Source organism: Mycteria americana, chromosome 7, assembly GCF_035582795.1.
Source record: "Mycteria americana isolate JAX WOST 10 ecotype Jacksonville Zoo and Gardens chromosome 7, USCA_MyAme_1.0, whole genome shotgun sequence".
Lineage (NCBI taxonomy): Eukaryota > Metazoa > Chordata > Aves > Ciconiiformes > Ciconiidae > Mycteria > Mycteria americana.
The window spans coordinates 57906687-57919505 of NC_134371.1; the positions used below are offsets into that span (position 1 = coordinate 57906687).

Below are 12819 nucleotides of genomic sequence, written 5' to 3' on the forward strand. Positions count from 1 at the left end.
GCTCTTAAGAGAGAAGCAAGGGGCCTATGGAACAATATAAGAACAGGGCAAACATATGTATTGCCTCCCTCTAGTATTCTGTTTTCCAGCCTTTTGCAGCTTGTATTTAATAATCTTCTATTGGCTTGTGGGTTTTTATCTTTCTTCTATTAAGTCTCCCATGAACCCTTGTAACCTCTTACCCACAGCATCATGTGGCCAGAAGTTGGGCTGTTTAACTATGCCGTATAAAGGGTCATCTCCATCTGTTTGTTTTTAACTCACTCTCTGCTAGTTTTGCTTGATGTACTCTCGTCCTTGTACTGGAAGAGGCAATGTGCAGACGCTGTTATTGTCTCTCTCTCTCTAAGCCAACCATGATTTTATAGGTGTTTGAATTAATGATCTACTCTTTACATGACTTTAATGTCACTTTTTTCTGCGTGTAGTAGTTTACTTTCCTGTTTGGCTTTGTGCAAATGGTTGCACGAATGTTCTCTCTGCTGCCCAGACTTTAGAAAAAGTCAGTATATTTTTTTTCTTCTAGATCGTGTGGACTCTGCCAGATTTGAAGAACTGAAAACGGTGAAGCTTGAGGAGGAAGAAGAGGAAGAGCAAGAAGCAGCTGCATTGGATCTCTCCATTTCACATGCTTCAAATTCTGCTTCAGTTTTGACAACTTCGAAACAGAGTGCAACTTCCAGCGTTCAGCCCAGCTCGCCTGCGTATTCTGGTTCTTCTGACTCTGAATCGACTGATCTGTTGGCAAAACAAACTCTTCCCGGGCCAGCTGGGGTCCTTACAGTCCATAGCTATGCTAGAGGGGATGCCAGCGGATCTGACAATGAACAGACTTCAGGAAAGAAAGCCAGTGCCACCACCGGTGTGAATGAGCAAGAACTGGCAGAGGTATGAATGGCAGGAGTACTGAAAGCGTAAGGGCTGTATTAGGTGCTCACAGATTCGCGGTGACAAAACGTCCAATCTGTGCAGATTATGTTTTCATTCCATTGGTGTTCGCATAGCAGGTTGCTTAGTTGGTAATGGATTTTTTAATACCTATGGGTTTTGCTAAACAAACAAGAATTAAGATGAAAGTCTTATACTCTTACCTCTTCTAGAAAACAAGGAGATCCCTTGTTTTGAGAACTTCTCTAAATTATTTAAGTGCTTTAAGGGAAAGGGTAGCTTGGTGGCTTTGACACAGTAGTGTTACAGGCTAATTCAGGTCCTTCTATAGTAATAGACACTTATTTGTACCTAAAATGAATATTAATATGTTTGAGGGTTTTTTCCCATTTAAAATTGCATACATCTGTACATGTGTGTACCTTTTAAAAAAAGAAATGATGAAAAAAAAATTATTGGTTGGGAGAATGTAAATCTGAGTGTTTAAGAACTGTCAATGAATGTTTTATTAGACAGCCCAAGAGAAGGCTGTAATAGTTAAAATCTTACCTGGTGGTGTCTTTTCAAATTATTTTGCTTCCCTCTTTAAATTTGTGTTTAGAGAGTGGGAGGCCGATAATGATTATATCTTCAAAATTCAGGAATTGCAGAAATGGAATAGCAAATGGGCAAATTGTTGATAATTAAGCTGAAACTGAGAAAGAGTTCTTATGGGTATTTTAAACTAAGGAAATTCTGTCGCTGATACTGATGTCTCCATTGCATATACCATACAGGAAAAAGGTGACATTTTGAATGGGTGTAGATCGTTTTCCCTAGTATGGTGTATTTCGAAACAAATTTTCCATCAGATGGTAAAGGGAATGCTAATTTCCATTTGAATAAAAGCATTTCTGTTTCTTGGAAGTCTTGTATCCAACTCTGTGTTAGGAGATCAGAGATAACAATTGTTATGTTCTCTTCTGGCTTCTTTATGAAAAGAAGAGATTTAAAAAGACATAAGATGCATTTAATTTAAGATTTGCTTCTGCTCTTAGAGGAATAACAGGTTAAAAAAAAAGGGGGGGGGGGGGGTGTCTTATCTACTGAGAGACTTCCTGGGCTGTTAAAAATCATTGCCTTTATTGCCTTGCTTGTCAGGTTAGTAGTAATTTTGTCAATGTATCACTTGTTTTTACTTAAGGCTAAGGGAAGAGGAAATAACTATTGTTGTAATCTCCTTCTTCCAGTCTGTGTGGAAAGACATCAGTGCACGTAATAAGCAGAGAGGGTGAAAGTTTCCTTCATTTAAAATAAGCCTGTTAGTTCAAGATGCCAATGAACTCTGTAATTTTTTTTTTTTTTTTTTTTTAATTTTGAATTTTTAAGTTGACATACAAACTGACGATTTCTCCAGAATGCATGAGACTTCTTATCATGGCTCTTCTCAGTTGAACCGTTCAACTTGTGTGTCTTTTTTTTCTGTCTTTTACGCAATTCTTATATAAACAGACTTGCATGAAAAGCTACGCTGGGACCTGTGAAAAGTCTCTACTCAACAGCTCAAAAGAGCTAGTACAGCTCTACCTGGTTTTCCCTAGCAAAAGTGCTGCAAGCAGTTCTTTAAAAAACTTAGCTAGTTTAGAGCTGAAGTTAGTTTGTTAGAAATAAAATCATGGAAGCATATGTGCATTTTGTGGAGGTTTCTTTAAGTTCAAAATAAATTCCTTTAAAAATAATGTCAAAAGGACATGTGCTAATTGACTGCTGAATTGCTTCTCCTTATCCAGGTAGCAAAGGAGTACATAAGATCAATGAAGGAGAGTAAGAAGTCCAAGGGACGTCGCCAGCCATTGAGCAAGCTCCCACGCCATCACCCACTCTTGGTTAAAGACTGCATTAGTGATGATGGTAAGCAAGCCTTGTGCTCTTTAGGAAACTGTAGAGAGGGTCTCGGTTTCTACAGTCAGTGTGGGGTATTACATTAAGTAACTAGCGATAAACAGGAGTCAGCAAGTGACACCTCTGCATCCTAGACAAGGTGCTTGTCTCATTTTTTTGTGCTTGCATCATTAAACTTTTCTCTCGAATGGTGTTTTCTTTCCTGTTCCATTCTCTGGATAGTCACAACTCTGAAAGGAAAATTAAACCAGCACCAGAGACCGTTGCCTTATCTGCCTTAGAGCATTCCAGTAATTGATGTAAATATTCATGACTTGAAAAAAACCAAAACCAACACATTATTTGGCTGACAGTCTTGATGTAATTGGGAGCTGGTGCAGTTCTCACCCAATAAGCCTATCCTGTGTCTGCATGGTTGTTTGATTAGTAGATCCTCTTAAAGAGGAGACTGAGTTGCTGGCTCCCATCACTCTTCTGTAAATTTAATTTCTGGCAGTCTTTCAGTCATCTCCATTCATAACTTCTTGCCTTATTTAGTTTCATTTGTGAGAAGGGTATCTATAAAAGGACACATAATCACTGAGTTAATGATCTGTTATCACAGAGGCATCAGAGCAACTAACTCCTGAAGAAGAGGCTGAGGAGACAGAAGCATGGGCCAAGCCACTTAGCCAGCTGTGGCAGAATCGGCCACCAAATTTTGAGGCTGAAAAAGAATACAATCGGACCATGGCTCAGCAGTCTCCTTACTGTGCTGTTTGTATGCTCTTCCAGACGTATCAGGTATGTAGACCATGTCTGTTAATGTTATCATAGAGATAACTGAATAGGTTGCTGTTGTGATGCATAGTTTTAAAAATGTCATTTTGCGTATTGCCAGTTAACAACAGCTGTATCAGTGTTGCAGTCTTCCCAAGGAATTGTTCCAGGAGAGCACAATTGGGTGAATCTCACCACACCTGTGGTGGACTGCCTGTGGGTTCCCTGGGGTTTGCTCAGCTGTTCAGCAGAAGTGTGTTCTGTGGCTTTTGCTCGAACCACAGAATGGAGCTTGAATGTTGCTAGAGCTGACTCTAAATCCCATTCCTCTTTTCCAGACTGACACCTTCACTTATACGCTCTTTTTTTAAAAAACGCTTTAAGTCCACTCATAGCACATGGTCTTTGGGGAGCTGGCAAGGAAGAAAACCTTTTACTTAAAAGGATTTAGGGTTGTGTTTGTGGATGGCCTAGACAGAAAGCTGTCTCTTCTTGGAGTATATCCATATTGACAGTAGCTATGGCATGTGAAAATGTGCTTTAACAAAGTGCAGCTGTAGCAATGCATAGCTTGGGATGGGTTGCAGAACCCCTTTGTCATGTTGACTAAATGATTAGGCAGAAGTCCCACACTGAATTTTTTGCTGTGCCTAAGCTAAGTAATTTTAAGGTAGCTTGAATAATTGTCTGATTGCATGTTCCACCTGCAACTTAGAGATCGTTTGTCCCTTCCCATATGTTAAGCGTATTTGATTCAGTTGAGATCCCTGTATGATTATGGTGGCACTAGAAACATGTTCACCACAGTTTTGGAAATAAAGACCTCAAATTTTTGTTGAGGGTTTATATTGCATATAGTTCCTAACTTCCATGAAAACCATAGACCATAGTTTCTGTTCGATCTTGCTGTTTCTGTCTGAGAGTAGGTTCTTGTTAGGACTGGAAATTCTGCATAGAAGCTGCATAGTAAATGGACTTCACTGGTGCTGACAGTTAAGTTAACAATAAAGTTAACAATTTGAGGACAGTTTAAGTTCTGTTAGCTTTTTTTTTGCGTTCTAAATGCTATTAAGCAGAAAACTCTAGCTGCAGGCTTTCAAATGTCTGTCTACACCAGAAAGTGAAGCAGAAACTCTTCCAAGATTTGAGCTGTGGTTAGGGTCTTTGTTCCAACTTCAGAAAGTCTATAGCAAGTCTGGGAACTCACTTCAGTTACCCATTCAAATAAAAATTTGGCACAAAATGCCAGACAAATAGTCACTTTTCCTTTGTGAAGAAGAAAAGTATCTAGCTGCTTGGAAAAAAAAGTTGCATTTTCTTCAACTTTGTTACAGATTTCCCTCGGTCATTTAGCCTTTTGCTTGACATGCAATGCTCAGTGTAAATCAGTAAGTTTTGCAGACTCTGAATAAACAAGACGTTGAAAGCATGTCAGTTCCCTTCCAACTGTGATCCTTACCTGGACTTTTTTTTCCTACCTTTTGATGCACTGTAGGAGGGACAGTGAAGCTTCATTCTGCTACTGCAATTTCTGCTAATAATATTTTTAAAAGATTACACAAGCTACTTTTGTGGTGGCCTGTGAGGTACAAAAGATGGATGGAAACGTTTCCTCAAAGAGAAAGATTCATTACTATTTAGCTGTTAAGAAGGGTAACTTGAAGGGAAGCATATCTCTGTAAACTTCACATGTAATTGCTGTTTGGTTTGACATTGGTTTAGATGAATAAATTACAAAAGATTAGCCTGAAAGTCTCCTGAGCTTTAACTGGGAAACTGCATTTTCAGTCTGCTTATTTCCCAGGAGCAAATTACTTGTTCAATTCAATGTTGTCCGTTAGACTTGTTCAGAACTACACTAGGAAAAAATAATGGGGGTTGCAGTAGGTATCTATTTGTGTGATCATAATCCTCCCATATTGAGGCAAGATAAACGTACAATGTTGGATAGCAGTGTTACGATCCTCTGTATTAGGGGGTGGGGGGATGCAGCAGAGGTGTTGCCCAATTCCATCTCTTCTGTCAGAAGACATGGAGTTCATGAACCATGTTGCTCAGTAGAGGGATGCAGTTCAGACTTTATGTTTAGCCATTTGGGTAGAAAATAATTTCATTCTGAAGCTGCGGTAGCTGAGGATTTTACAAACTAACTATATTTTCACCTAACCTACTAACTCTTTAATCTTTCGGCACCTTCATTCTTTCTTTAAACTGGATTTATATATAGAATAATGGGTGAGTTAAGATGATGTGAAACAGTTTTACCTGTAAAACTTAAATTTCCTGTCCATCCCTTACAGGCAGAGTGTGGAGGCAACAGTCAAAACTCTGGAGTAACTCCAGCCGCTGTGGATGGGAAGATCCGAACCAAACCCCTGATTCCTGAAATGTGCTTTACTACAACTGGCTGCAGCACTGACCTCAATCTCTCAACCCCCTACTTAGAGGAAGATGGAACCAGCGTACTCATCACCTGCAAGAACTGCCATGTCTGTGTTCATGCAAGTGAGTGCATCTAGGCTAAACTCTAGTGTTCTCTGTAGTAAGTCTGTACATCATAGCAAGCCTCTACCAGTCTGTTTAATGTACAAATAGACCAAGTTCAGCCCTTATCTGAATGGTACATACTTGAGTACTGGCTGTTGAAATATGGAGTTGGCTGCACGGATAACTTGAAATGTACAGCATCATCCTTAGGCTTGTTGATTTTAATTCCTGCTTTACTTCTGGGCCCTAGGGGAATGGGTCTGAGTTTAGGTAAGCTCTTAAGTCAGATCTGTCTGTTCTAGGTTGTTATGGTGTATCCCCTGACAAGGCCACTGAAGACTGGATGTGCTCCAGGTGTACAGAAAATGCCTTAGAAGAGGTAAAGATTCTCACAGATGGAGTCTGGTACATCTGCGAACTTGCTACAAAGTTCATTTCTGTAGTGTTATGTTGTTGGTTTTGGTTTTTTTTTTTTTATCTTCCCTCCCATGAAAAGAAGGCAATTTAGAGAATGTTCAGGAGCCGGTCTGTTGTATTTTGGCACTTTTTAAGCCATAACGATATAATCCTTTTAACTAGTGCAAAGCTGCTGAGTTCACTTGAGTCATAGGGAAGATGTTCTGCATGAAGGTGGGAATAGCTCCATTGTCTGTCTTAATTTATGGTAGCTACTATTTCTAAATCGGAAAGTAACTTCTGTTAATAACTAGGCAGGTGTGCACATGTGAAGGCGGCAAGAAGAATGGGATTCCCTCAAAAAGCTATACAGGCTCTAGGTCAGAAGAACAGGTCAACCTTTTGAATTGTATTTGCTTGTGTTTGTTCCAGATCCTTTTACGCATCCTCTAAGGATATAGGGTATTGTGGTTGTAAAAGGAACCCATAACAAACAAGTTGAACAAGCCTTCAGTGGTAGGTCTGCTTGCCTTCAACAGACTTGGAGTCTGTATTTGTTGCCCTAAGGGCAGCAGCCTTTGAGAGCTAAAGGGCTGATCTGTTCAAGGTAGTTAGCTCTCTTCTGACAGTGAAACCATTTTCTTCCTCTGGACGTGCATTTTGAGGAGGAAGTTCTAAAACAAGTGTACCGCTCTGGACTTCACTCTTTCACTTAATGCTTTCTTCCTTGTGCCAGGACTGCTGTTTGTGTTCATTACGAGGAGGAGCACTGCAGAGAGCCAATGATGACAAGTGAGTGTTCCAGCTTTTTTGGTCTTAAAGGAGAAGCTCAATTCCTAAGTAGCCGAGGGTAGGGTAGTGTTATGCCACTACAGTAGTAAAGCCAATGTCTGCATTTGGTGTGACCAACACCACCTTTCACACTGTGTTACTGAGGGGGCTATGGTAAAGTGTGTTCATTGTGTTCACATGCAGCAGTCATCATCTCTTCAGGTAAGGCCTCACTCTCATTCTGTTGACAGCAGCTCTTAGTTGCTTTGCATTTTATGGTGCAGAGGTGTAGTGTGCAGAGGTATAACGTACCACATAAAAATAAGATTCCTGATGAGATAACATCTCTTAGTACCTTCTCACAGAGGATTTTGATTTCTCCATGTAATGTGTGGTGGCAGTGGAGACAAAGGACAACCATAGCTTTAAGGAGCACAACATTCCAAGTACCTCTGCAGCAGGTGTACTGCATACAACTGCCTGTGCTGTGTCCTTTGGTGTTATTTGATTAAATCGTCTGAAGTTATTTGATGCAAAATAGCAGTGGGACAGACTTGTAGTACCATGGAGTTACTGAAACTTGGCCTCCAAAACTTTTGTGGATGTCATATGGAACCTCAGCCTCTTGGTCACAGTCTCAAAAGTAGTTCAGTAGTGACTGAGCAGTTGCTATGGGACAGGTTTGTGAAGGAATAAACCTATGAGATGGGCTTTTGTAATGCAGGTACGCAACCAGCACAAGCCACAATAAATTGCTCTCCTGTTAAGCCTGTTAGTAGTAGATTTGAAGTATGAAGAAGTCTTGGTTTTGGCCCACATGTGCCCTGTTACTAGCAGCAGGAAGTAAGATTACACTTTTAGTTCTCAGAGGCTATTTATCATAGTTTATATGGCAAACATCAACAGAACTGTATTTACTTAAACTCCACAGTGTCTTCTGTCGGCCTAATGCATATTAATTTCTTTTTCCCCTCTTCTGTCCTGACAGGTGGGTTCATGTGATGTGTGCTGTAGCTGTACTGGAGGCAAAATTTGTGAATATTGCAGAGCGGAGTCCTGTAGATGTTGGCAAAATCCCCCTGCAACGTTTCAGACTGGTAAGGATCACCTGTGCTTCACTGGTGAGGTTTCAAAGTGTGTCTTGAGTCCATTCAGAATCTGGGAGACTCTGCTTATCCCTCCAACCCCAAGTCATCTCCTCCCCAGACTGAAGAATTTAATCTGCTCTGTTGTTTGTATGGGAAATGGCAATTGTCCCTGTTGCTATTTTTTGATAGCTTGTTCTGTACCTGTTCTAGTATATGCTTATTCAGATGAGGAGCAAGCAAGGGGGGGCACAATTTTCTGTATGTAGCAAATGACATTTATACAGTGGTGTAATGGTGATGTTTGTTTTGTTATTTTTCTAATCCCTAGTATTTGACTTGCTTTATTAACTGCTGTTGAGCACTGAGATGCTTCAGGATATGCAAGGCATTTGTATAATGAGTGAATGTCTTCAGCAAGAAAGCAGCTGTACTTGCTCTTCTAACAGCTCAGCGTTGAGGAGAAAATTATTTAACTGCTTTGCAAATGCTAATGCATTACAGATAACATTCTTTTCCTACAACAGCCCATGAGGCCTGACCCAAGAGTAATTCGGTCACTGGTAGTAGTGATAGAATTTTAACTGTTACTTCTGTGGTTTGTTTTGTTTTTTTTGTCTCTGGTCTTTGCCCATTATTCTAATCTTGTTGGTCTTCCCTGTGCAACTTAATAACTAAGTGCTGAAAAGCCCTGTTGACTTTGGAGCATTGTGGACTGATTTAATCCAAGGTCTCCTGTTGCTAGCATCCTTGGGTCACATGCTTTGTGCATGTTGAGCTGGTGGATATTTAATGTACATTTTTCATCTATGGTGTTGCTTTAAATTTATGAATTATTGCCTTGTCATAAACGAGAACTGGTAGCCTTCTGCTTCTTTTTAATCAGAAAGTAGCAGTGTTGTCACAGAGAGTAAATGGCACAGTATCAGACACTTAGACCAGCTAGCCCTTTGTGTGGGGTAAAAGCTAGTGCCAACCAATAACCTCTAGCTTCCTGTCCACAGAAATGTATCTTCTGCAAGAAAAGAAGAAAGAGAATTGCAGGTTGCTGTGTACAGTGCTCACATGGTCGGTGTCCCACATCCTTTCATGTCAGCTGTGCCCAGGCAGCAGGAGTCATGATGCAGCCTGATGACTGGCCATTTGTTGTCTTCATTACCTGCTTCAGGCATAAGATTCCATCTCAGGCAGAGGTGAGTAGGTGTGTGACTCCCAGGATTTGAACTGCAGTATCTTGGAGGGACTAAAAAGTTTGGCTCTTTGAGAATGTTCAGTATAATCTAACAGTGTTGGTCTTGGATTCTGATCTCAACCTTGCTGCTGCTCTGAGTGATCGTAGTCAGGTCCTCTATTGTATTTTGGTTTGCAGCCCAGAAGGACCGAGAACATTACATCCCTCCTGTGGCTGTTGTAATGAGGAATAATAGTGGGTTTTATGCTGTGATATTTAATATGCAGGAGTTAGTGCTGGGACTCCAGCAGACTGCGTGAGTGGTCATAGAATGTCATGTTTAAGTGATTGATTAGTTATAAAGTTCCCATGTAGCCCTTTTAGCCATCACAACAGTCTATTAGACAGTATTTACTGTAACGGCCTTGCATTGCTCTGAAGAATGAGAGCTTAATTTACTAAGTAAATTAATGACAGCTGCATCTAACAGATTAGACTTTAAGCATTTGAAATACCAGAGGCAGAACTTTTCTAAAAATGCTGCTGATGGTGTCTTGAGTAGAGTTACTCACCTCATTTTGCTTCCTTGTCTGCCAGCACCGAAGCGGTGGTCCTCAACATATACTTTTTGGAGTCGTTGTGTAAAAAGTGATTTTTCTCTTCTCAGCGAGCTAAGGCTGCACTCCAGGATCTGTCACCTGGACAGATAGTCATCAGCAAGCACAAGAATGGTCGCTTCTATCAATGTGAAGTGGTCAGCCTTGCAAAGGAGACTTTCTACGAGGTCAACTTCGATGATGGTTCCTTCAGTGATAACCTGTATCCAGAGGACATTGTGGTATGTTATGCAGTGGGAGTCAGGCTCCGGCAGAGGGCACATGATGCGAGTCAATTCTTGCTGCTGCAGAGCGAACACACCAGGGGATTTGGTAATTGTTCCAACCCTAGGTCATGTTGTGGCTGAGATGTGCTGCAAGATGGCCTTAGGGGTGTTACATGAGACTGACTTAACTGAGGGCACATAGGAGCAGGTGTACTAGGGAGTGCAGCTAATCTTTGGCTGCTGAGCAGTGGTAGGTCTGAAGGAAAACTTGCTGATACTTGCATACCATTCCTGCATGAAGTACTTTAAAGCTGGGCCCACTGTTGGGGTTTAAATACAGATGACATGGATGGATGTCTCTCAGCCTAGTTCTCCGTCCCTAAAATGGAGTAATTGTTGGGGTGGTGTGCGATGCGACTGGGAGGGTATGCCCGGTGGTTTGCTGAATCTTCACATAAGGAAGCTGCTTACCTATCTTTTCTCTCCCACCTTCCTCCTTTATGCTGTAGAGTCGAGACTGTCTTCAGTTAGGTCCCCCTGCTGAAGGGGAAGTTGTGCAGGTGAGATGGACAGATGGACAAGTTTATGGAGCCAAGTTTGTTGCATCACATGCCATCCAGATGTACCAGGTACAGAATTGTTGTCTGAAAATTCATCATTCATAACAAGCTGATCATGTTAACAGGGCTGTTCTTAAAGCCAGCAGAGCTATAGGAGAGTCATGCCTAAACTAACTTTAGGGGAAATTACTCAGTGTTGTCAGCAATTCCAGGTGCTGGTAACAGTTGCTGGAGTTAAGAGCAAAGTGATTGCTTCCAGCTCTACTTATATCTGGCTACCTAATTGAAAGTGTCAGCTTCTGAAAAACTGCTGTCTGCAATTCTTCAGCAGACTCTGTTCCTGTAGCTTAAACTACTTGAAATAAGTTTGGTATTGCTTTTCTCTGTTTAGTGCATCATGTCTTGCACACTTCCAAAAGGATGAATGTTCAGGCTGTATTAAAGTGACCAGCCAGACTGTCTTGTCAGGTGTTAAAAGAATATCCCAAAACTTGCTGGGCTACTTTTACTGTCATGGGATTGGTGAGGTTTTGGTTAAAGTCTGTTGCAGTGTGCAAACCTGCATATGTATCTTATAAAATTAAAGTGGTAGAAGATTATTTCATGAGACCTCTGTGGAGAGGGGAAGGCAAGTTCTGGGTAGCTGTGGGATGGTTCTAACTTCTCAGACTTCTGGCAGAGCAACTTCTGTTTTTCTTCTAGGTGGAATTTGAAGATGGGTCACAGCTGATGGTGAAAAGGGATGATGTGTATACTCTTGAAGAGGAGCTTCCTAAGAGAGTGAAGTCAAGGCTGGTAGGTAAACGGGGTGCAAACTTGTACTAAAGAAGCTCATTTAACTTAATTTGTCCTTGAACAGCAAGCTGAGTGCAGAAAGATTGAGCAGCAATTACAATCTGATGCTCTCCTCAATCGTTGCAAAGCTTGGTAGTTGATCAGGCTACAAAAGCAAAGTTCTGTCTCACTCTGGAGAGACTTTAATTCTCCCTCTGCAGAGATGGGAGTTTATAGCATAGAGTCACTGTTCGAGACAGCACGTTAATACGCTTTCATGCCTGTATTTGCAAGTTTAATTGTCTATTCCCATTGCAAAGAACAGCCAAGTTTCTTCACTTACCCTTTGTTCTGAAAAGCTTTTAGTAGGGTGGCATCAAGAGAGCTGGCCATTTTTTAAAATTGTAAAATAATTCAGGTGGGAAAGGACCTCTGCAGGTCTCTGCTCCAGACACCTGTTCCAAGCAGGGGTAACTTTGCTTGTAAGTCAGACAGGGTGGCTCAGGGCTCTCTCCAGTCAAGTTTTGATTGTCTCCAAGGATGGAGATCCCACAGTCCCTTTGGGTCCCTGTTCTGTTGCTTTATGCTTCCTGCTATAAAAAATGTAACTATGGACAGCATGCTGGCGTATCTTGCTTTACAGCATGATCATGCACACCCTAATGCAGAACCTGTTGGCAGGCACACAGGATGTTAGAGGTTTAAGAAAGAACGTATCATAGCTGAATCCTGTGACCAGGTGTTTAAACATGCCTGCTCCATAAGGCACAAAATGTACTAGACTGCTTGAAAGTTGGAACAGGTGAATGTGTTTATTCTTTTAAGAAAGTGATTGTGAACTTAAATTAGCTACTCAGTTAAATTTGAAAGCTGTGATTCTTTAGATCTCTGATTACAGTTCACTTAAACTTATCCCCAGACTTTTAAATCCAGTTTCTTAAATATTTTTCTTGTGTTTGGTCAGTTTTTGAAGAAGGCTGAAGGTTCCCAAGTGTCCTGACTTGGTTCTGTCTTACATGCAGTAGGAGGATGTGGAGGCAGGGATTTGATCTGTGTTCTAGTGACTAATTCTGTTTTTTCTCTTAGTCAATAGCTTCAGATATGCGCTTCACAGAGATCTTCGCAGAGAAGGAGGTCAGACAAGAGAGGAAGAGACAAAGAGTGATCAATTCGCGCTACCGTGAAGATTACATTGAACCTGCGTTGTACCGGGCCATCATGGAG

At 41.1% G+C, this 12819-nt stretch overlaps 1 protein-coding gene across 3 annotated transcripts in view; it reads left to right on the plus strand.

Annotated features, from left to right (window-relative positions):
- KDM4A (lysine demethylase 4A) overlaps window positions 1-12819 on the plus strand; it is a 43163-nt gene that overhangs the window by 9560 nt on the left and 20784 nt on the right. For all 3 annotated transcript variants that reach the window (XM_075508598.1, XM_075508601.1, XM_075508600.1), the window contains exons 11-22: window positions 527-888; window positions 2658-2778; window positions 3374-3552; window positions 5829-6033; window positions 6318-6394; window positions 7148-7203; window positions 8171-8279; window positions 9272-9460; window positions 10106-10276; window positions 10771-10890; window positions 11524-11616; window positions 12682-12818. In XM_075508598.1, the coding sequence (XP_075364713.1) occupies window positions 527-888; window positions 2658-2778; window positions 3374-3552; window positions 5829-6033; window positions 6318-6394; window positions 7148-7203; window positions 8171-8279; window positions 9272-9460; window positions 10106-10276; window positions 10771-10890; window positions 11524-11616; window positions 12682-12818 (1819 nt within the window). The remainder of the gene's footprint in view (window positions 1-526; window positions 889-2657; window positions 2779-3373; window positions 3553-5828; window positions 6034-6317; window positions 6395-7147; window positions 7204-8170; window positions 8280-9271; window positions 9461-10105; window positions 10277-10770; window positions 10891-11523; window positions 11617-12681; window position 12819) is intronic.